The sequence below is a fragment of the Cynara cardunculus genome (assembly GCF_001531365.2).
Source record: "Cynara cardunculus var. scolymus isolate 2C chromosome LG 10, CcrdV1, whole genome shotgun sequence".
NCBI classification, from domain to species: domain Eukaryota; kingdom Viridiplantae; phylum Streptophyta; class Magnoliopsida; order Asterales; family Asteraceae; genus Cynara; species Cynara cardunculus.
Genome location: NC_037537.1, coordinates 16,812,744 through 16,832,322, shown reverse-complemented (window position 1 = coordinate 16,832,322; position 19,579 = coordinate 16,812,744). Strand labels below are relative to the sequence as shown.

The 19,579-nt window shown below is 36.5% G+C and overlaps 1 protein-coding gene across 1 annotated transcript; it reads left to right on the top strand.

Moving 5' to 3' along the window:
• Window positions 1-723: 723 nt before the first annotated feature.
• LOC112520420 lies at window positions 724-17,848 on the top strand. Its single transcript, XM_025128804.1, has 7 exons — window positions 724-1,358; window positions 5,882-5,931; window positions 6,040-6,085; window positions 9,245-9,322; window positions 16,096-16,188; window positions 17,200-17,279; window positions 17,429-17,848. The coding sequence occupies exons 1-7, from the start codon at window positions 807-809 to the stop codon at window positions 17,532-17,534; spliced, it is 1,005 nt and encodes a 334-aa protein (XP_024984572.1). The 5' UTR covers window positions 724-806; the 3' UTR covers window positions 17,535-17,848.
• The last annotated feature ends 1,731 nt before the right edge of the window (window positions 17,849-19,579 follow it).

Here is a 19,579-nt window from a genome sequence, read left to right as displayed (position 1 = left end):
TTAAACATTTGTCAATCCTTCTGTGTTTTCCTACCATGTCAGTATAACATAAAGTTCCTTTTCTTGTTTTTTGGTGCAAAATAAACGATTTTTATATAATCAATTTGTATGGAGCAACAAGTACGACTCTTTTTTTTGTTTGTAAGGAGCGAACTAAATTGATAAAGCAACAAAAATCAATATTGTTTCTTTTTTCATGAATTTGCAAATAGTGCATCATTTCTGGCGGCTATATCTGTCGGAAATAAAGATTTCCGACGGATATAGCTGCCGGAAATTTTGGCGCCGGTGATTAATTTTCCGGCGGATCCCGATCACCGGAAACTTTCCACTGGTTTATTTAAAAATTCGTTACTAAATTAAAAAAATATTTAAGTTTTTTTAAAAATAGATTAATTTACCGGATGTGTCCGCCAGAAAAAGAAATTTTCTCGGTATACTCTTCTTGAAAAAGAGTCATCATTCCTACCGAATAAAATTCTATCCTTATCTTCCTTCTTATCAAATAAAATTTCTTAATAATTATCGAATTATCTGATAAGATAAATTACCCGAAAAAAGAAGCAAGGAGAGGAAAAAAATACAATCTTGAATTTTCTCTTTTGAAAAGCGATACTATGCGAAAAAAGCCACCATCAAACACCGAAAACTCGAAATGTTTTTGAAAACCAGAAGCCGCTAAACTCTTTGCAGAACCCCCCTTTCCATCTTTAAACACCATAGACAATAATCCTCAAATTCAATCATCAAATAATTCCTTCAAATTTGGGTTTCAAACAATTTCAAAATCTTGAAACCCTTTGCCAATGTCATCTCCTCCCCCATCAAATCCACCCACCACCACCACGACAGCCGCCGCAACCGCAACCGCCGATTTCTTTAAATCGGTAGCGCGACAGAGACCCCGAAAACACGTTCACCCAGCAATCTACCAGACCTTCTACAATCACCAACCCGCCACCACAGCAGCTTTCCCACCACCAACACAACGCCAGCAACCACAACAGCAGTCCCTTCACTCCAATTTAAGAACTCAACATCAACAATCAACGGCCGGGGGACTTCTTTATCCTGTTGCTTCTTCCGGCAGGGGATTCCTATCAAAGCATCAACAACCCAGCTCCGATCAGAATGCGGCGGTGGGAGTGATAGCCAATTCTGATGGCTTCCCGCCTCGGCCTGTCTCCGCTTACCCTTATGCTCTTCATCGGCCATATGGGTTCTCGAATTCGGATATTCCTGGTCAGACTTCGCATCAACTGGTTACTCCCTCGTCTGCCCATTTGCAACCCCTTATGGGGGGTGGCGCTGTGATGCCCACAGTTGCTACGGGAGTTTCAGTTTCTGCAAACCCAAAGGTTCAAATACTCTACTGTTCCTATGTGCATTTTTGCTGGAGCTGCACTGTTCCTCTTCAAAGTTGCTTGATTATTGTTTACATGCGCCTTTAATATTTTGGCAGTTGATGGAGTGGATTTTCACTAAATTGCATCCATAGGTGCTAAGAAGGGAAAATCTACAAGTGTACTAGCATTAACCGGATTATAATTCTAGGCTTGATTGCTATTTGAATGCCTTGATTAATTTCTGTAATGATCTGAATTTTGTATAGACTCTATCTGAATAAGGGATGGCCTTTTCTGATGCTTGAGCAATATTGCAGCCTCTCATTTATCTTGATCAAATGAAAATGATTAGTATTCGTGTCATAATGATAGAATAGTGAAAATACTGACACTTTATGATTAGAAATGGTAATCTTTTAAGGAACTGATCTGACTAGACAATCCGGCATGGAGTATTTATTGGAAGTGTAGATGACTGGAGCTTGAGGCTTGGTTACCGACTTTTGCAAAATGACAAGTGAATAAAAGAACTAGCTTTTTATTTCATAAGTAAGGTGTGATGATACTGAAAATTAAGAAAAAATAACAATTAAGATATTAGTTAAGGAGGGTCAAGGCAAGGTTCTTGTAATACGAAGTAACAACAAATCTTTTAGGTACCAGTTAAATCTCTACTACACCTAGGCTGGGAATTTAATTCTCTTGTGGGTGATGGAGTGCATAATTTATCCTTTCTTAGAAAAAAAAGATTACAAGCATCTAGGATACCCCAAACGGACATGCTCAAGTATCTAGGCTTCATGATTGTAAAAGGAGGGAGAGGTCGAGAATACATGCTGCATAAAGATTGGGCGATTAAAGTGGAGGGTTGCCTTGGGAGTTCTGTTCGACAAGAAAGTTTTGCTAAAATTGAAGGGAAATTCTACAGGGTAGCCATCAAACCAACTATGTTGCATGGATCAGAGTGTTGAGCAATGAAGAAGGCACTTGAGAGGAAGTTGGAAGTTGTAAAAATGAGGAAGCTCAGGTGGACCGTGGACGGACCATGTTGGACTGGTTACCAGATGATGCCTTTCGGGAAAAGTTTTATGGTGCGGTTATCACGGATGAATTGAGAGAGAAAATTGCGGTGGTATGGTCACACACCTGAGACATTACGACACCTTTGAGGAGGATAGAGAGCATGACAGTTGAGGGGTTGAGGAGGAGGAGGAGGGCAGAACAGGAGAACATGGGAGTCGCGATTGGCATCTAAGGCTATATATGTGCTAGCACTAAATCTCTAAAAAGGGTAGGATCCGGTTAATATGCAACACATGTTCTAGGGCTTCCTACTCACTCTCATGTTGGAAAGTATGCATTCATGATTGGGTTGAAGAGTGAAGACTTATTCGCATGTTGTGCTAGCTATTGAGTTGTTTAATTTAAATGCTTTCAAGTAGATAAGAGTGCAAAAAACAGACACTGTAAAGCTGTTGGATAGTCAGATTTGGAATATTCAATGATATTTTACTAAGAAAAACGTCCAAGTTCGGAGATTCTTATGTACTATTTTAGGTGTATCTTTTTATCATTGTGGTCTATTGGTTATGTCTCTTCACTAACAATATGAGTAATTTACACAAAAAATATTAGGAGACTAAGGGGCCGTTCACTGAATGCTTACCCGGTAGGCGCTTACGAGGTCCATTTACCTCACCAGATGAACATGGCAAGGGCCGAGAATCTTACCTTGTAAGAACGATGATAAGGATGGTGAGTCTTATCCGGTAAGTGGGTTGACGACTCTTACCTGGTAAGCGTTTACCGGGTAAATTGTTGCATACGATGCCGTTTTGATAGACTACAATCTTACCTGGTAAAGTAAGTTAGAGTGTTGACTCTTATCGGTAAGTGTTTGGGTAAATGGCACCTAAGATAGGGAACTCATGGTCATGTATGTGCAAATACTAAATTTAGCGAAAAAATCTGTACATGAATGAGTCACAGGTATTTAGAATGTTGTTCAATGCCCTATCCTAAAGAAGAATAAAATTTATTAATAATCGCTGCTCATTTAAGGAGCAATTTCTAGAGGGTTCTGTGGTCATGCCTGATCTTCAAATTAGCTCCGCATTACACATGATATTTTAGTCATTTGGAAGAATTTCTACCTAATATTAAGGAGTCACAAAAGTAGGAAAGGTTGTAACCTAGGTTTTTTTCATAATTTTCTGAAGTTTTCCTGCCATGGATAGAGCATTACGTTTTGTTAAAGGCGTTGGAAGTGGCAAAGGAGTGGCTAAACGACTATTTATTGATTTAAATGAAAGGCCAGAAGAGGAAGAAACAGTTAATCCAGATGATCAACCAAAGGTAACTGCACCTGCATCGTTGCAATCCTATGTCGATCCTGGTTACCATAAAGCAGATATGGCAGTACTCAAACAAAACAGTTGGGTACTAAAAAGTCGATTGGCGATTTTGAAGCGTATGGGTACAACCTTATAGGTTTATAGTTTAGTTCTAATTAAGCAGTTGGGTACCTACCTTTACGTGTTCCTTTTTTGCGTCTTGTGGAAATTGCATATTTTTTATGTATGTTTTTAGGTTATCTTGGTTCATTAGCATGGGGATTAGCTCACTGATTGCATAATGAGAATATATTAGGAAACATGTTATGAACCATTTGTTCTCTGCCCCTGACACTTGCATAACATAAGAAACTCTTCTTATCAGTGTGCCCTTAATATTTTCATCTCAATTGTGAAGACAAAAAGGTTAAGCTAGTCTTAATATTGTATCACTCTATTTCTCCAATTCATAACATGATTACATTAACATGCTATGTACTTGTGATTTATCATAACTATGATTTCTTTTTACTAATTTTCTTTTACCTTGTGGTGGTGAAATAATTGCCCACTTGAGAAAGAGTTATTATGCAAATGGTCTAAGGTAATTTAATCCTATAGTGGTGGCAATTGGTTCTCACCTTTTTTTCAATTGTTCTTCTTAAGAGTTTAACTTGAATCCTTCTTGTTTTGATTTTTCTCTTTCAGACATACATCCCAAAATATTATACATGACAGAGTTGAGAATTTGAGAGAATTTGAGATGTATTCCCAACAGAGCTTCTTAATTCTAATGATTCAATCAGATTTTCTTAAACACTATTTTTTACATTTTATTAGTTGTGCTGCTTTGAGTTTGGATGTCGAAAAAATATTTTTTATAAAACTAAATATTTATGTTTAATTCTTTAGTAAAAATCAACTACATCAAAACGTGCACTAACTATTATAAATACAAAATAACCGGTGATAAAAATACCCTAGAAGAACAAATGAAGACTATAATTTTTGTAAATACAAGCTTGACATTCAATGTCAAAGTAGGGAAAATAATAGAGAAATGAGGGAGTGTTTTTTTTTTTTCAGTTTGAAGAACGTTAGGTGATTAAATACTGTCTACCTATTTGTCTCTACATGTATCATACGGCTGACCCACATCGAGGCTCCTTGGCTTTTGAAGGTTCATGTTGGTAGTCTTTCGTATGCATTTAATTTTCCTTGCATTTGTAGAAACAGACATTTTCCGATAAGCAAACCTGTGAGTCTGTGACCTGCATCGAGGCTCCTTGGCTTTTGAAGGTTCATGTTGGTAGTCTTTCGTATGCATTTAATTTTCCTTGCATTCGTAGAAACAGACATTTTCTGATAAGCAAACCTGTGAGTCTGTGACTTCTGATCACAAAGGTTTATTGGTGTGGATCCATGATGATGCTTAAGCTATGAAGCTTGGAACCACTCATAGGGTTTTCTGATTAAAAGGAAACCTTTTCCTAAAGGAAACTAGAATAAAAATATGAAGGGAACATCCCTAAACATAAAAGAAAATTTAGAAGGGTTCTTTCATATCCTTCAAAAGGTAGCTATTTATAAGGAAGCTAGGGAGGGAAGGATGGTAGGGGTGGATTCTAGGGTCTTGAGCTCAAGAAAAAGGCAAAATATAGGGTTCTTTTAACAGAAGTTAAGGCTTCTTAAATGCCTTGGATGAATTGGGGTTCTCCGAGCCTTTATTTGGCTCCAAAATTATTCTAAAAACTTGAAATGAATCCAAAATTTTGATGGAATTAATGTTGTGTTCTCTATGGGCTTTGTTGGACTTGAACTCTCTTCTTCTTCATTCTAGCTTGTTTCCTTCGCAACTTGATGCATTTTGAGCTTCTAGAAAGTTCACCAACTTGTAGCTTGAAGATGATTTCATTATCTTCATTGCATTGGTTGAACATGAATATTTGGAGCTAGCATCACCAAAGCTTGTTGCATCTTCTTGGTTCTTGATCTTGTAATTGGACCATCCTTAAGCTTCAATGGATCTTGTTTGTCATTGGTTGATGCGCCTCCTCAGTTAAGTTTAGTAGTTGCTCCAGGCTTTTTTTTGTACACATTTGTGATTCTAGTAGATTTCTAATTTTATTGTTACTTTATTTTTGTTGGATCAGTCACATGATTTGTGATGTTTGCTATTTCATAATTTCTTATCTTCTGTAGGTTGTTGGGCAGTCGCCAGTTGCTGATGATAATAGCTTAAAAAATATAAGGTAATATCATATTATCTGTGAGATGTATTATTTAGTTTGTCTTCATAGTTTTTGCCCTTGTTTTATCTTCAGCTGATAATAATCTTTAATTTATTTATGGTTTTGTAGGGATAAGAATGGAGATGATAGTTTTGTTATTATTAGAGATAGAAAGGTGAAAATTCTTTCTTCTCCTAGTGTGTTCTTGATGTTATGCAGAACTCATTCCTTTGTTAGATATCCACGACAAATATGTTGCCACTGCGCAAACGCATGGAAATTTCAAATTGGCTAAGTTTGGGTTGTGCTATTGTCAAGGGCATCTTAGAAAAATTGTACTGTTACTTTGAACTGAAGCCTTTAGCGGATAGTGGTTTATTTTTCTGGTACAAAGTTGTTCATATAGAAGCTTAGAAAGTATTCTATGGAATGATAAGGATATCATTTGAAATGACGTGTCCAAAATTTTGAATCTTTCACATATCATGCAAACATACTTGAATTCTTGTTTGAACATACTTCACTACATTTTTGCATGCATGCACTTCAATTATGGTGAAGTCTTGTTTGAGATCTAGACCAACCCATCTTGCTTTTGTTCTTGGCGTGTAAGAAATTAATTTTTTTAATGATGTTTGTGACTTTAAACCAACCAACATATATTATTTCTTTCCACCAAAGATATTTGCTAGTTAGGAAATCTGTCCATATGGATCAACTCTTGCTTTCGGCGTATATGCAAAGGAGAAGAACTTTTCGTAGTTGTCTAACATTGTTTAAACTGACAGCTTTTTTAATAATTTATCAGTTGAATGTAATATATACATAAATATGAGGTAAAATATTACTTCCAAGGGTTGTCCTCCAGTGCATGTTGCATTAAGAAATGTCTACTTGTGTATATTGATAGCTAATAACCAATTAAATGGCTAGCGCTATCAGAGAAATTGTGGATAAAATAGCAAAATAGGAGGACGTAAGCATAGTTTCTATACAAAGTTTGAAAAGATATGTTTGTGTTCTCAAAAGATGGGTAGGAGTTGTGTCTATGTATGTGTGAGAGGGGGTGGAAATTCAGTGAGAGGTCAGAAAATTGAGTCAAGATATCACTATGATTATTCTTTATAAACCAAATCAGACGAGTCTAGTAATAGTACGTCCCAACCCCCGAAAGGTGGGGTCGCCACCGGGGGGGGGGGTGTATGCAGACCTACATATACCCATAAAGTCGAGCGACTGTTTCTGTGAAGACCCTCGACTTGTGCAAAATGTGTGAAAAAAAGAAAAAGCTTGCTAAAAGAATTGCGAAAATAGAAAATAAGAACATTTGAAAAAGAAAAACTCGAAAAAAAGAAACGAGTTAAAAGTATGCAACAACATTTAAATAGACAAACACACAAAAGATGCAACCATAGGCAGGTACAAGAAAACATAACCAAGGTAAGAAGAACTACACACTCCTAGTCTAACCTAGACCTCAGGAGGCCGAACTGCCGGCTCACTAACCCCCACCCCATCCTCTAGTTCTACCTCTCCAGTCAAGGCTAGCTACAGATCCCTGCCCCTAGTCTGCTACCCTAGTCATGTGTTTCCTAGAACTCTTATTGGAGGTCATGTCCTTTATATGTTATTTAATATTTATTGTGATTATTCTTTATATGTTCTTTAATATTTATTATTATTGTTTTTATATGGGAGCAATATGTGAAGTCACTATGTTCGTATTTGTTGTAGAAGCAGCATGTTCTATTAGATAGGCCATGCGGTACAGATTTATTTCTACTTGCTTAGTTATTTACTTGGTTCTAATCTACGGAAGGGATAAATCCAGAATCGATATTCGATTTGACCCGGCTTTATGAATTTGTGGGTAGGGACTCAAAAACTACAGCCATTGTTTTTTGCATACGTCAAGTGCGGTGGCTATTTTGATTTATACCAGATGGGTTTGCTTGTTGAGTAATCTGTTCATGATTTTGTAGTATTCAAGCATTATGGACAAGCTGTAAATTCTGTCCTATATTTGGTAAATAAAGGAGGTTTTGCTATGTTTTTCTAAAGACACAGCAGGACAGGATCCATTTGTAACATTAAAGGAAATACCTAAAAATTTGTGCCTATGTCAAAGTGATGTTTTAATATTTACTAGAAGTTCGATACAGCCATAGGAATAAATGAATCACTTAGGTTCTAGGATGTTACTAGCACTCCTTTAGGAGTGCGGTTTATTCCACTTGTTGAAGTATCTCTTTACCATCCACATGTTAATCTTGGCAACCCCAGTCTCTCCTAATTTGTACCATGGTACAAGTCTCCTATTCTATTTGTGGCATTCCAAGGTCTACCTTCAGGTTCATCAAACCATCCCATGTCCTGTTGTGTAGCATCTCGATAACCAGTTGTGTCATTGTTTCTGATCCTATCCCTTCTTATGTGCCTACAACACATTGTTCAATTTTCTGATTTCGGTGGTATACTTATCTTGTGCATCTGTTGTCTTTTTGGTGGCCACACCACACTTCCTTTCCTGTAAATCATAGGACATTGAAGGTACCATCGCCTTCCTATTTCCTATTTCATATTTCAATTGGGCTTTTAGATCACACAAGACCATCAAATCTTGGTACCATTTTATTCATCCTCCCTTATTATAGATGATTGACATCCTCATCATTTTCTCCAGTTTGTAGTATTTGTAGTACTTATACCGGAGAATAAAAAGATTCATTTTAATCTAATTGTCAAAACCGCCCTAGTTGTGCTTTATATACTATGTTTTTAGTTTGGCTTAACACAAGACCTTTAGATTATGAATATATTCGTCCAAAAGGCGTGTATGTCACTATGTCATCAACCAAAGCAAAATTAATAGGGAGATGTGCCAAAATAGAAAACCTAAAAAGATGATCTTAGTATATTACACACAAAAAGATATCCTGCATTCCTATCACTCCTTATGTTGAAATATAAATACCAAGTAGGCCCAACTTGTCACATAGGAATGTCATGTCTATGTAAGGGCTATTTCAAGACGTGTGCAACCCGGGACACACCCAAAGTGTCTCAATAAGAGGCTCACAAGAAGTCTGTTGCACTTCCTCATGTAGAATGTGAACTTGTGGGTTTGCCCATGAAATATATGATTCTTAGAGATATGCATAACTATCTCACTATGATAACCAAAATTTATGATCGTTATTCTAGGTAAGCTAAGTAGCTACAAACAGGACTTACCATACTTGCCTATTCTATCTATCTTATGAAGACATTTCTTAGTTATAATGTTATAAATTATTATTTTTTGCTGATTATGTTCCGTTTGGATATTTTGTAGGTTCAAGTTTCTGAGGGCACTTCCCTTTATGCCCAATGCCGATCGTGGTTAAAGAATGGGTTTACTTTGGAAAATCAGGTATGCATCATGGTTAAAGGTCTCACAATTGATTTTAATCATTATTGCATTGTTATCGCTCAAAACTAATCTTCTTATCAATCAACATGATATGAACATATTAGGGTTCCAAAAACTCTTACCGTTCAAGTTCTTATAATAAGATTAGGATTAAGTCCAAAAATATAAACTGTGTTACAAATCTTTATGGAATTAAATGAAGGATTAGAAATATAAAGTCCAAGATTTGATTAACACAATCTAAGAATCCAAAGAAGTAGTAGAACTTGGTCGATGAAATCAATCGATGAATGAATATGGAAGATCTTCGTCCGATGAAGATGTATGTGAGGAAGAAGATGAAGGTAAGAATGAGAAAGTAAAAGATGAAAATGAAATCGACGCCCCTTTTTATAGGGTAAAAAAAATGAAACGACGCGGTAATCTGATTGAATGAAAACGAGTCACACGGATTGATAGACGATACAAATTCCTTATCGGATGATGCTTTGTCCGATAACAAGACTTCATCGGACAAACATTGTACGATGAACAAGGTTATCGCCCAAAGCTTTGAGCGATGAGAGGGTTTATTGGCCAACATTTTGGTCGATAAACGAGCTCATCGGCCAAGCTTTAATCGATAAACAAACTCATCGTTCAACAAAGAATAGGCAAGGAACTAAAACAAGTAATATCCGAAGACAAGATCATCACATAAAACTTGAAGAATACCACCAAAAAGATCAATGAGTGTTCGGATAACCTCCTCATCGGACACAACTATGTCCGGATTGACCCTTCTCCGGACAACACTTTGTCTGGATAAGGTCCTCATCGGACAAGCCTTTGTTCGGACAGGACTCTCATCGATCAATACTTCATCGGTTATCCCTTCATCGGTCAATACTTCATCTTCAAAAATACCTGTAAAAAATATATCAGTTAAAATTCAAACTCAAAATCACATATGAATAACAAGTATTTTACTCCCCCTAGAAAAATGATCATTTAAACTCTTCAATTATTTCCCCTTGAAAATAGATTTCTCATTAAAAACAGTGTAAAAGATAAATCATTAAGCTCCCTTTGAATCAGATTAGCTCAGGTTCTGAACTGAGTTGTTCAGAAACTGTGTTGAAGACCAGGTTCTGAACTTGGTGTTCAGAAGCTATAGTGGCATACTCAAACCATGCATCAGTCTATCATGTGATTAAATGTCTGAAATCAGCATAGCACATGACAAACCTGCAAAACAGATTAAACAGATTTTGGTACCCACACAGACGTGGGTCCTATTTTGTTAGTATTGGTTTGGGGAATGTTCTAAGTGCCATACTACCTATTCTTATCAGATAATTTCTTTTTAGATCTTTTAACAGGTAAGTCAGATATGCAATAAGAATCATACTAGTCATTATTATACCAGTTGTTCTCATACCAACCTTTTCCATAACAACTGTTGTCATACCTGGTATTTCCATTCCAACTGTTTCCATACCAGCTGTTTCTATACCATCTGTTGGCCTTCTTCTTATTGATGAAGTTATTAGTTTCACATGCTGAACATCAAATCCTTTTCTTGCTAAGACTAATAAGCTGGTTAGCAGACTTAACAATGCAAGGGAAAACAGTCTTAGTAAGAAATGATTTCTTATTATCAACAGAGTTTTTAGAAGTTTTACCTTCAGATCCATATTTATTTATCCAAACCTTTTTCACTTTTGGAAAATGATTATGTGATTCAGTAACGTAACCTTTGTAAAATTGATTTGAATTATGAGATTTGTTCTTCAAAACAGTTGATTTAGGACTACTTGAGTAATTGTTGGATTTGACGCTAGAACAGTCATTCAAGCAGGTTTTACACTTAGAGTGAGAATCAGTTGAGCTTGCAGTACTCATTTCAGAAAATTCTTTTATTTTCTGTAGCAACTGATCTCTTTCTTCAGTAACTAAATCATACCTTTTTTTAACCTCACATCTCATATTTATCTCAGCCACACGGTCAGTTTTAAATAAGACAATTTCTTTGAAGTTTCAGAAATCTCACCTTCCAGGTCTGATCTTATCTTTTCAAAGTCTTTTCTTTCCTTTCTTCCTCAAAACTTCCCTTATCATTATCTGAAGCAATGTCTAGCCATTTCTTTTTCTCTATCACCTCCTTGGCAATAGGTGCATTCTTCTTTGCAGTTTTCTTTTTCTCAGTTGCAAAGGCTTTTCTTTCTTCATCTAAAGCCTTCTGCTTGGCAGCAATGCTCTTAGACATTTCTAGACATTTCTTTTCAGATTCTTTCACATATTCTTTCTTCTCATTATCAAACTTGGCTCTTTCCAAGATGATTATCTGTTCAAATTCAGAAATTTTCTCAGACAGTTTTGCATTATTCAGCTCAAGAACCTTGATCTTACTTTCAAGAATCTTCTTTTCAGCATTAATTTCTTTTCTGCTTCAACCAACCTTTCCTTTTCCTTCTCAAATCCATTTTTATCAGTATTCAACTTTTCAGATTTTAACAGATTAATTCAATTACTCTCTTCTTTTCCTTCTCAAATATTTTTCTTTTAGAAGTCAATTCTATCTTAGCTTCATAAACTCTTTTAGTCAGCTCATAATTTCCCGTTATCTGCTTAACATTCCTTTTCCTGAAAATCAGATGAAAATCCTTTAGATATGAATTCATCAATTTGTTCTTGTAAAAAATTCTTTTCTTCAAGAATCTTTTCATTATCTTTAGCCATGTCTTTGGCCCATGAAAGATTGGAATGATTTTCATAAAACATCTTAGCATAGTTATCTTGCTCCATTTTAAATTTTCTTTCCAAATCAGAAATTCTTTCTTCCAAATCCTTATTTTCTCTCTCAATTTTTAATGCCATTTCAAATTCTTTACAAAACTGATCAATCAAACTTTGATCTTTTTGCAGTTCAAGACTTAGACAAAAAATATCACCAAAATCAACAAATTGTTTATCGGACAAGTCACAATTATACACAAATATATCGGACAACTCACCTTATCGATCAACTCTTTATCTGACACAATTATATTGATCAACCCCTTATCGGTCAACTCACCTTGTCAATAACAAATCTTTATTGGACACTAAAGGATACCGGACAAGGCTTCACCGGATACCTTTTATCGGACAAGGCTTCACCGGTGACAAACTTCATCGGATGAGTCTTATCCGGTAACACTACTAATTGGACAAAGCTATGCGATAAGGGCAACACACAAAAAATATCAAGCGATGAGAAATTTAAATCGGACAACAATGCAAATTCAACAAAGAATGTAAATTCAACAACCGATGACCAGACTCTTATCGCTTGATGAACTTGTTCATCGAGCGATGAAGATTCGCTTATGCAAAAATTCCAGATTTCAATCAAAATTACTCAAATCAACACCAAATTGAAAGATATAAGCACAGATTGACTCGAAATCTTACCTCAAACAGGAAGTTGATACCAATTTTAATCAAAAAAAGATCAAAATGACCAATTTGACAAGAAATTGCAAGAACAGTTTCAAGACTTTGAATACTCAAAAATTCAGAATTGAATCAAGAAATCGATTCAATTACGAAATTTACTGATTCAGATTAGTTTCCAATCACAAATCGCATACAATACACACAATCATACAGTTTAATTCGAACAAAAATGAAGAATTTGAGTAGAATTAAAAGAAACAGTGAAGAACACAGTTTGATCACTTCAAGAACACAGTCCAATTCAACCGATTCTGGTTTCAAATTCGTCCAAATCGCTGCAATTTGCTCTGATACCGATTGATAATTCCCAGAATGATTAACCAATCTTCAATCTATGATAATGTCAATGAATGAATATTGAAAGTAGTAGAAAGTAAAGAGAGATTTCCAAAAGTAGAATTGTATTGATCTTCAAAGAGTAATTACATTCAAGAAGCATACAAAGATTACATAGAGAAAACCTATTTATAGTAGGTAATTACAAAGGAGAAACTTAAGCTTGAATACAACATTTAGCACAATAACTTGAACCCAACAGGATGAAATGCATATTAGTAAATGGAAATCATGACAAAGAGAATGGTTATCAAAATCTTGTTGTAATACCTACATTACATGTCATATTGAGGTGATGAAGCTTTTGCTGCTGGTCCATTGACACACTCCTACACCAGAGAATACACAAGTTCAGGACATGAACACATATCCTCTTGATTGACGACCTTAGCAGGCCTGCGATGGTCTATATAACATTTGTGCCATCATTTTCCCATTTTAACCAATTAGGCTTACCATATAAGCATTTTTTGCCATGCCTGCCCTTGTACAATCATTTTCAAGCATCTAGGTCATTGTACTATTTTACCCGTTAGTAGGCTATGAGATATTGATCCTATTATTTAGTTTGCAAGATTCCTCGATTTTGTGATTGCTGGTCCGTACTTAAATATTTGATTAAAAGTCAAACATTTTCATTAGATTTTGTGCTAATCAAAAGCTTTATTTATTTGGGGATTGAGCAAGTACTGATTTTGATCTTTAATTTGTCATATATAATGGTTAATGATATTTACCTTAAAACTGTAGAGGCTCTTATCTTAGCTGAAAATGGATCACTAAGTCTTCTCTTTCTAGTTAGATTTTATATATTCATTTACATCTCTTCTCAATAGAGAAATATACAGAAATTCGATTGCCTTTTTGTGCTGTTATCAAGGCCATCTCGAAATCCTAGGTCCCAGCCATGGTGATTACGGAATTGTGATTTTCGAAACCCTAGCCGTCTGCTATTGCTGCCGCTTCTACTTCCTTTGTTTCTCATTTTAGTGAACCACAATTCTAGGCCTAGTCTTCATGGCTTCCTTTTTTAGATTTTTCTTGCTAATGTAATGGCTTGGTATGAGCGATTTGAGTATATCTAGAAAGGCTTGAACAATTATTGATACTCTCTAAAGATTGTTACGAGCCATCTTGTATTTCAAGAAAACCGATTTTTGGGCTTCTAGTAGTCAGGTTAAATTCGCTTTGTTAAGACTTTATGACACAAAAAATAACCCTTAGGGGCCGTTTGGTTCACGGAATTCAAATGAATTTGATGGAATTGGAATGACAAATTCCTTTGACCAAATTTCTATTCTTATGTTTGGTTCATTTCTTGAAATGGATGGAATCCTTCAAATTCCACAAATTAGTGAATTCATCATTTCATGGCATAACGGAAGGAATTGAATTCCATCACCACCCCCACGACCATGCTACTATTGTTCGTCATGCCCCACCCCTAACACCCCCCCACCACTAACCACCATGCCACTACTGTTGTTCACCACCCTAGTCACTCACTGCACATCCCTACTACGAGCATGCTACTACCGTTATTGTTACACCCCTAACCTAACCCCCACCACCACACCATTATTGTCGCCGTCACAACTGCCACTCACCCCCACCCCACCCTACCCCAACCCACCACTAACCACCATGCTATTGCTGTCGTCGTCATACCCACCCACTCTCAGCCATCCGACCACCATCCCACCACTTTCATTGTCACAGCTACCACCCCGCCACCCATCACCACCTCACGCCTAACCTAACCCTCACCCCCACACCACTATTGTTCATAACCGCCACTCACCTGCACCCCATCCTACCCAACCCACCATGCCACTATTGTTGTCGTCATATCCACCCACTCCTAGGCCCCAGCCACCCGACCGCTATCCCACCACTATCATCGTCACAGCTACCACCCCGCCACCTACCCATACCCACCCTACCGTCCCCCCCACCAACTCAACACTAACCACCATCCTACCACTGTGGTCGTCACAACTACCACCCTACCACCCACTGCCCCACTCTGTCCCCACCCCACCGCCTCGCCCCACCCTACCTGCCCCAAACAACCCCAACCTATAGAGCAGGGGGGGGGCAGGAGTGGTGAGGGCAGGATTTGGGTAGGGGTGGGGTGATAGCTGTGATGATGACAATAATGACATGGTGGTTGGTAGGGTGTGGGCGTGGCGATGGCTGAGATAGTCCAAACAAAGACGGTTGTTCCAGTTAATTTGAGAGTTTTCATTCCATTTCCTACCAACCAAGCACGTGGTCAAATTCCATTTCCATTCCTTCAAAGTCAAATTCCTTTGATGGATTCCAATTCCATCAAATTCCATTCTCTGAACCAAACACCCCCTTAGTGTGATGGATGTGGTGCTAATGATGTCTAAAATCACAAACCATAAGCTAATTGGTTTGAACTATTAGGATTGGAGTAAGTCTGTTTGCCTTTATCTGCAGTTACATGCTGAGAGTAGATGCTCGCTTGTTTGTTCAAACTAAAAAATTATGAATTTGTTGAGGAAGTAATGGACTATTTGGAATTCTTGTACTCCAATATGGGGGTTGCAAAGCCTTTTATTGTGCAAAAAGCCAAGACCAATCTCTTATAAGCTGTTTTATGGGGTTCAAAAAAAGACACGAAGAGCTTAATATGTTGCTGCCTTTTAGTTCTGATGTGGAAGTTCTATAAAGCCAACTTTTTTTTTTCTTCTATTTGTCAATGTTTTTTACAGACTTCATATTTGATTAAGTCAGTGACCTTGCTGCTTGTTTTCCATCATAATGACTAATTTGTTGAATATATTTTTTACCTTTATGAAACACAAACCAGAAAACATCAATTCTTATATGATGATCTGAATAATGGTATCACATCTGCAGTGCTCCATGTTGTCCTGTTTTTTGTGTGTTTTATTGACTTAGAAGTTAACTCGATGCTTTGGTGACAGCCACAATATGTGGATTGCGTGAAATCTCTTCCAAAGCCATTGCCTGCATCCATGGTAGAAGCAAGAAAGGAGGATGATATGGAGATAGAAGAGGTATTTACTTCATCTGCTGTCGCTTTAATTTTGTTCATATTTTCCTCCATGCTCCATTTATCCGTCCTCTCTTTGTTCCTCCACACTTCAACAAATGGGACGTGCAAAGACATTTATAAATGGGATCTAGAAAACGAAACCAAACGGGACCAATATATCTCATATAGAGGTGGGATGTATGCAAGATCTGAACTCTATCCTAAATATTAGAGCGACTGTTCCTTGAAGACCCCCAACTAGTGAAAGGTGTGAGAAAGGGAGAAAAACAAACACACCAAGGGGGCGTTAGTTTTGGTGCAATGGTTTTGAGGGATTTGGATTTTGTGGAGGGATTTGGAATCGGGAGGATATGCAATATTTGGTGTATTTGGTTTGTAGGATTTGGAATGGAATTGAATTCCGTACTTGATAAATAATTTATAAAAACAAATTGTATATATATATATATATTTTAAAATAGTTAAAATACCTTCTTATTAGTGCATTTAACATATTTTAAAACATTATTACAAAAAATTCCTACGAAATCCCACGAAATACCAACTACTCCCATGGAATTTTAAATCCATGAATTTTAAATCCAAGCATTCCTTCAAACCAATCATAGGATTGGGATGGAATTCAATTTCAAAACTCTCCAAATCCTATCAAAAAATGGGACCTAAACATTGAAAAGTTATATATGGGTAAGCAACATCAATATAAATAGAAGCTAAATGGGATCTAGAAAACGAAGATGTCAAATAGTCTAAACGAAGAGATTTAAGTGGTATCGTTAGAACTACTACTGCTTACAATGAATTTCGTGCTATGCTAAGATGCTTCATTATTTACGATGAATTCCAATATCATCTACAGTCTCTCAAGGTTATGATCCTCTTTTCAAGATAAAATTTGATGATCCAAATTCCCGTTTCTTTTCTTAAAGATTGGACAAAGAGTTGTTTTTTTTAACGTATGTATGATCATGCATCACTAAGAAATGATGGCTTTGCCCTTATTTGGTCTCAGAAAATCGAAGATGTTGAGCAGTTATCTGCTAAGGAACTGTTGCAACAGCATGTTAAGCATGCGAAGAAGGTTCGAGTGAGGTATGCTTTTCTAAATCTCGATTCAGTTGTAAACCGAGAATTAATGTTAAAAATAGCAAGTTATTTGACTCAATATTGACTTCTTGGATGAGGGATCTAGTACAATTACACCATTAATACGTATCTTGTTAATGATTGTCGTTTTGCAGATTAAGAAATCAAAGGCTACAAAGAATCGAAAGGTACAAGGACCGTCTTGCTCTACTCCTACCCCCAGTTGTGGACCAACAACCGAAAAACGACCCTACTTCTTGAAGCCGAGCATCATCCAAATTTCAAAGTTTGGTCGTTTGTTGCGAGTGTTTACAATCGAACAAGACACATTCAAAATGGTCATTTGATTTCATGACCATCTCTAGGATGTTTATAAAAGATTTCTTAAATCCATGGTTTTATCGTCGTTTTATCGATTATTTTGGGTAGTTAATAAAGAGAATATAATTTAGAATTAATTTTGAAGAAAATATAATATTTATATTAAACTTTGGATACTTGCTTCTAAATTTCTACATATGCATCTGAATTTATTTGTATAAAGTGGAAAAGTATAAAGTGAACAACTTTAAGAAGGAGATTGTATCCCATAAAGTCCTTTTTGTCTTTTATTTACTATTGCAAATTTTAAGTCATGATTACATAAAAACCATTTTCTTTTGCACAAACTTTCAACTCTTGCATTGCATTCCATTTCCCAAATGATTACCAAAAGCATCAAGATGACATGCTTCTTGCCGACCTTTTTCAACTTTTAGTTTTTATCTGGAATTGTTTGTTTATCTTTTAATAATTCTATTAAGAGACAATCTCTAAATTGTTAAAAGGTGAATCTTGTTTGGCAAAAAAAAAGTCTGCCTCTTAATGGTTCTAAAACTCTCTGAATTTTTTTTGAACGGCAAAAAGAAAGAGCGTTAGGAAAAGAGCTTCGGCACAGCTATCACCCCCTCCCAAACACCCTAAAAAAGTTATAATAAATCTAGTAAGGCGCTAGAAAAGATACAAAAGAATTAAAACAAAGCTAACGGATTACAACCCCATCTAGACCAATCAATATTACATTTAGATCTAAATTTAATCTAAGTAAAAAGCATAGCTTGAGAATCCACCATCACTGCTTCCCACGAGAACCTTTTGTTATTGAAGATCACATCATTTCTTGCCTTCCATGTAAACCAAAGAATGCTCCCGATAAGTGCCTCGATCATTTTTCTTTGTTTATTCGATTTGGCACATTCAATCAGATTGACCACCATCTGATCAAGGGAAGAATGATTGCCAGAGTTTATATCACACCATCTCTAGACCCATCTCCATATCTCTTTTGATTTTTCACAGACGTAAAAAAAATGTTCTTCCATTTCCACTTCTTTTCCACAAAGCGGGCAAGAATCAGTTTGCAATTGTATAAGATTCTGTCTTGTAGGAAATCTCCTAAGAAAAAGCCTCCATAAGAAGCAATTTATTTTTAACGGAAGCCATTTGCACCATATTGATTGCCCCACAACATCACCATTAAGTTTCTCATCCAAAATAGCTCTCATGGATTTGACAGTGAAGATCCCAGTACTATCCCCCACCCATATCCATTTATCCCTACCATTAGAGAACTCATAATTCCTTACCAAATTTTGTAAATCGGTAACTCTATCTGAAAGTCTGCTATTAACGATTGGACTCTCCAACCAAGACCAATTCCATAACCTCCCGTCGCTACTATTTGGAGTATATCGATCAACAATGAAGCATGATCTATTTCTTTCAAAAATAAACAAGTCAGGGAACATACTATTAAGAGTATTGTTACCAGMCCATTTCTCAATCCAAAATTTTGTTTCCTCCCCATTACCCACAACACGAATGAATAAGCGATCTAAATCAACATTAAGAGGGATTAGAGCCATACCTGCCTTAATGATATTTAGTCACACACCAGAGCACCTCGGATTAGCCATGAAGTTTGAATCAGCACCTGACACCCCATGAATCGCTTTAATAACTTGTGCCCATAAGGCATGCTCTTCTATCTTTAACCTCCACCACCATTTTATCAAGAAAGAAATGTTGGCAGCATTGAGCGAGCCAATTCCGAGTCCACCATTTGTTTAGGAGCAACAACATTATGCCATTTCACCCAATTAATCTTAGACTTCCCAGAAGCATTCAAGCCCCATATAAATCTTCTTCTTTTTTTCAATTGCCTCAATTACTTTACCGGGGGATTTAAAAATTGAGAAAGAATACAATGGAATGCTGCCCAAGACCGATTTACAGAGTGTTACCCTTCCTCCAAAAGATAAAATTTT

Coding starts and splice junctions, on each gene's coding strand:
- LOC112520420 (XM_025128804.1), top strand. CDS start 807: ATGTCATCTCCTCCCCCATCAAATCCACCCACCACCACCACGACAGCC. Junction 16,189..17,199: donor ATGATATGGAGATAGAAGAG/GTATTTACTTCA, acceptor ATTTGGTCTCAG/AAAATCGAAGATGTTGAGCA. Junction 17,280..17,428: donor GCGAAGAAGGTTCGAGTGAG/GTATGCTTTTCT, acceptor GTCGTTTTGCAG/ATTAAGAAATCAAAGGCTAC.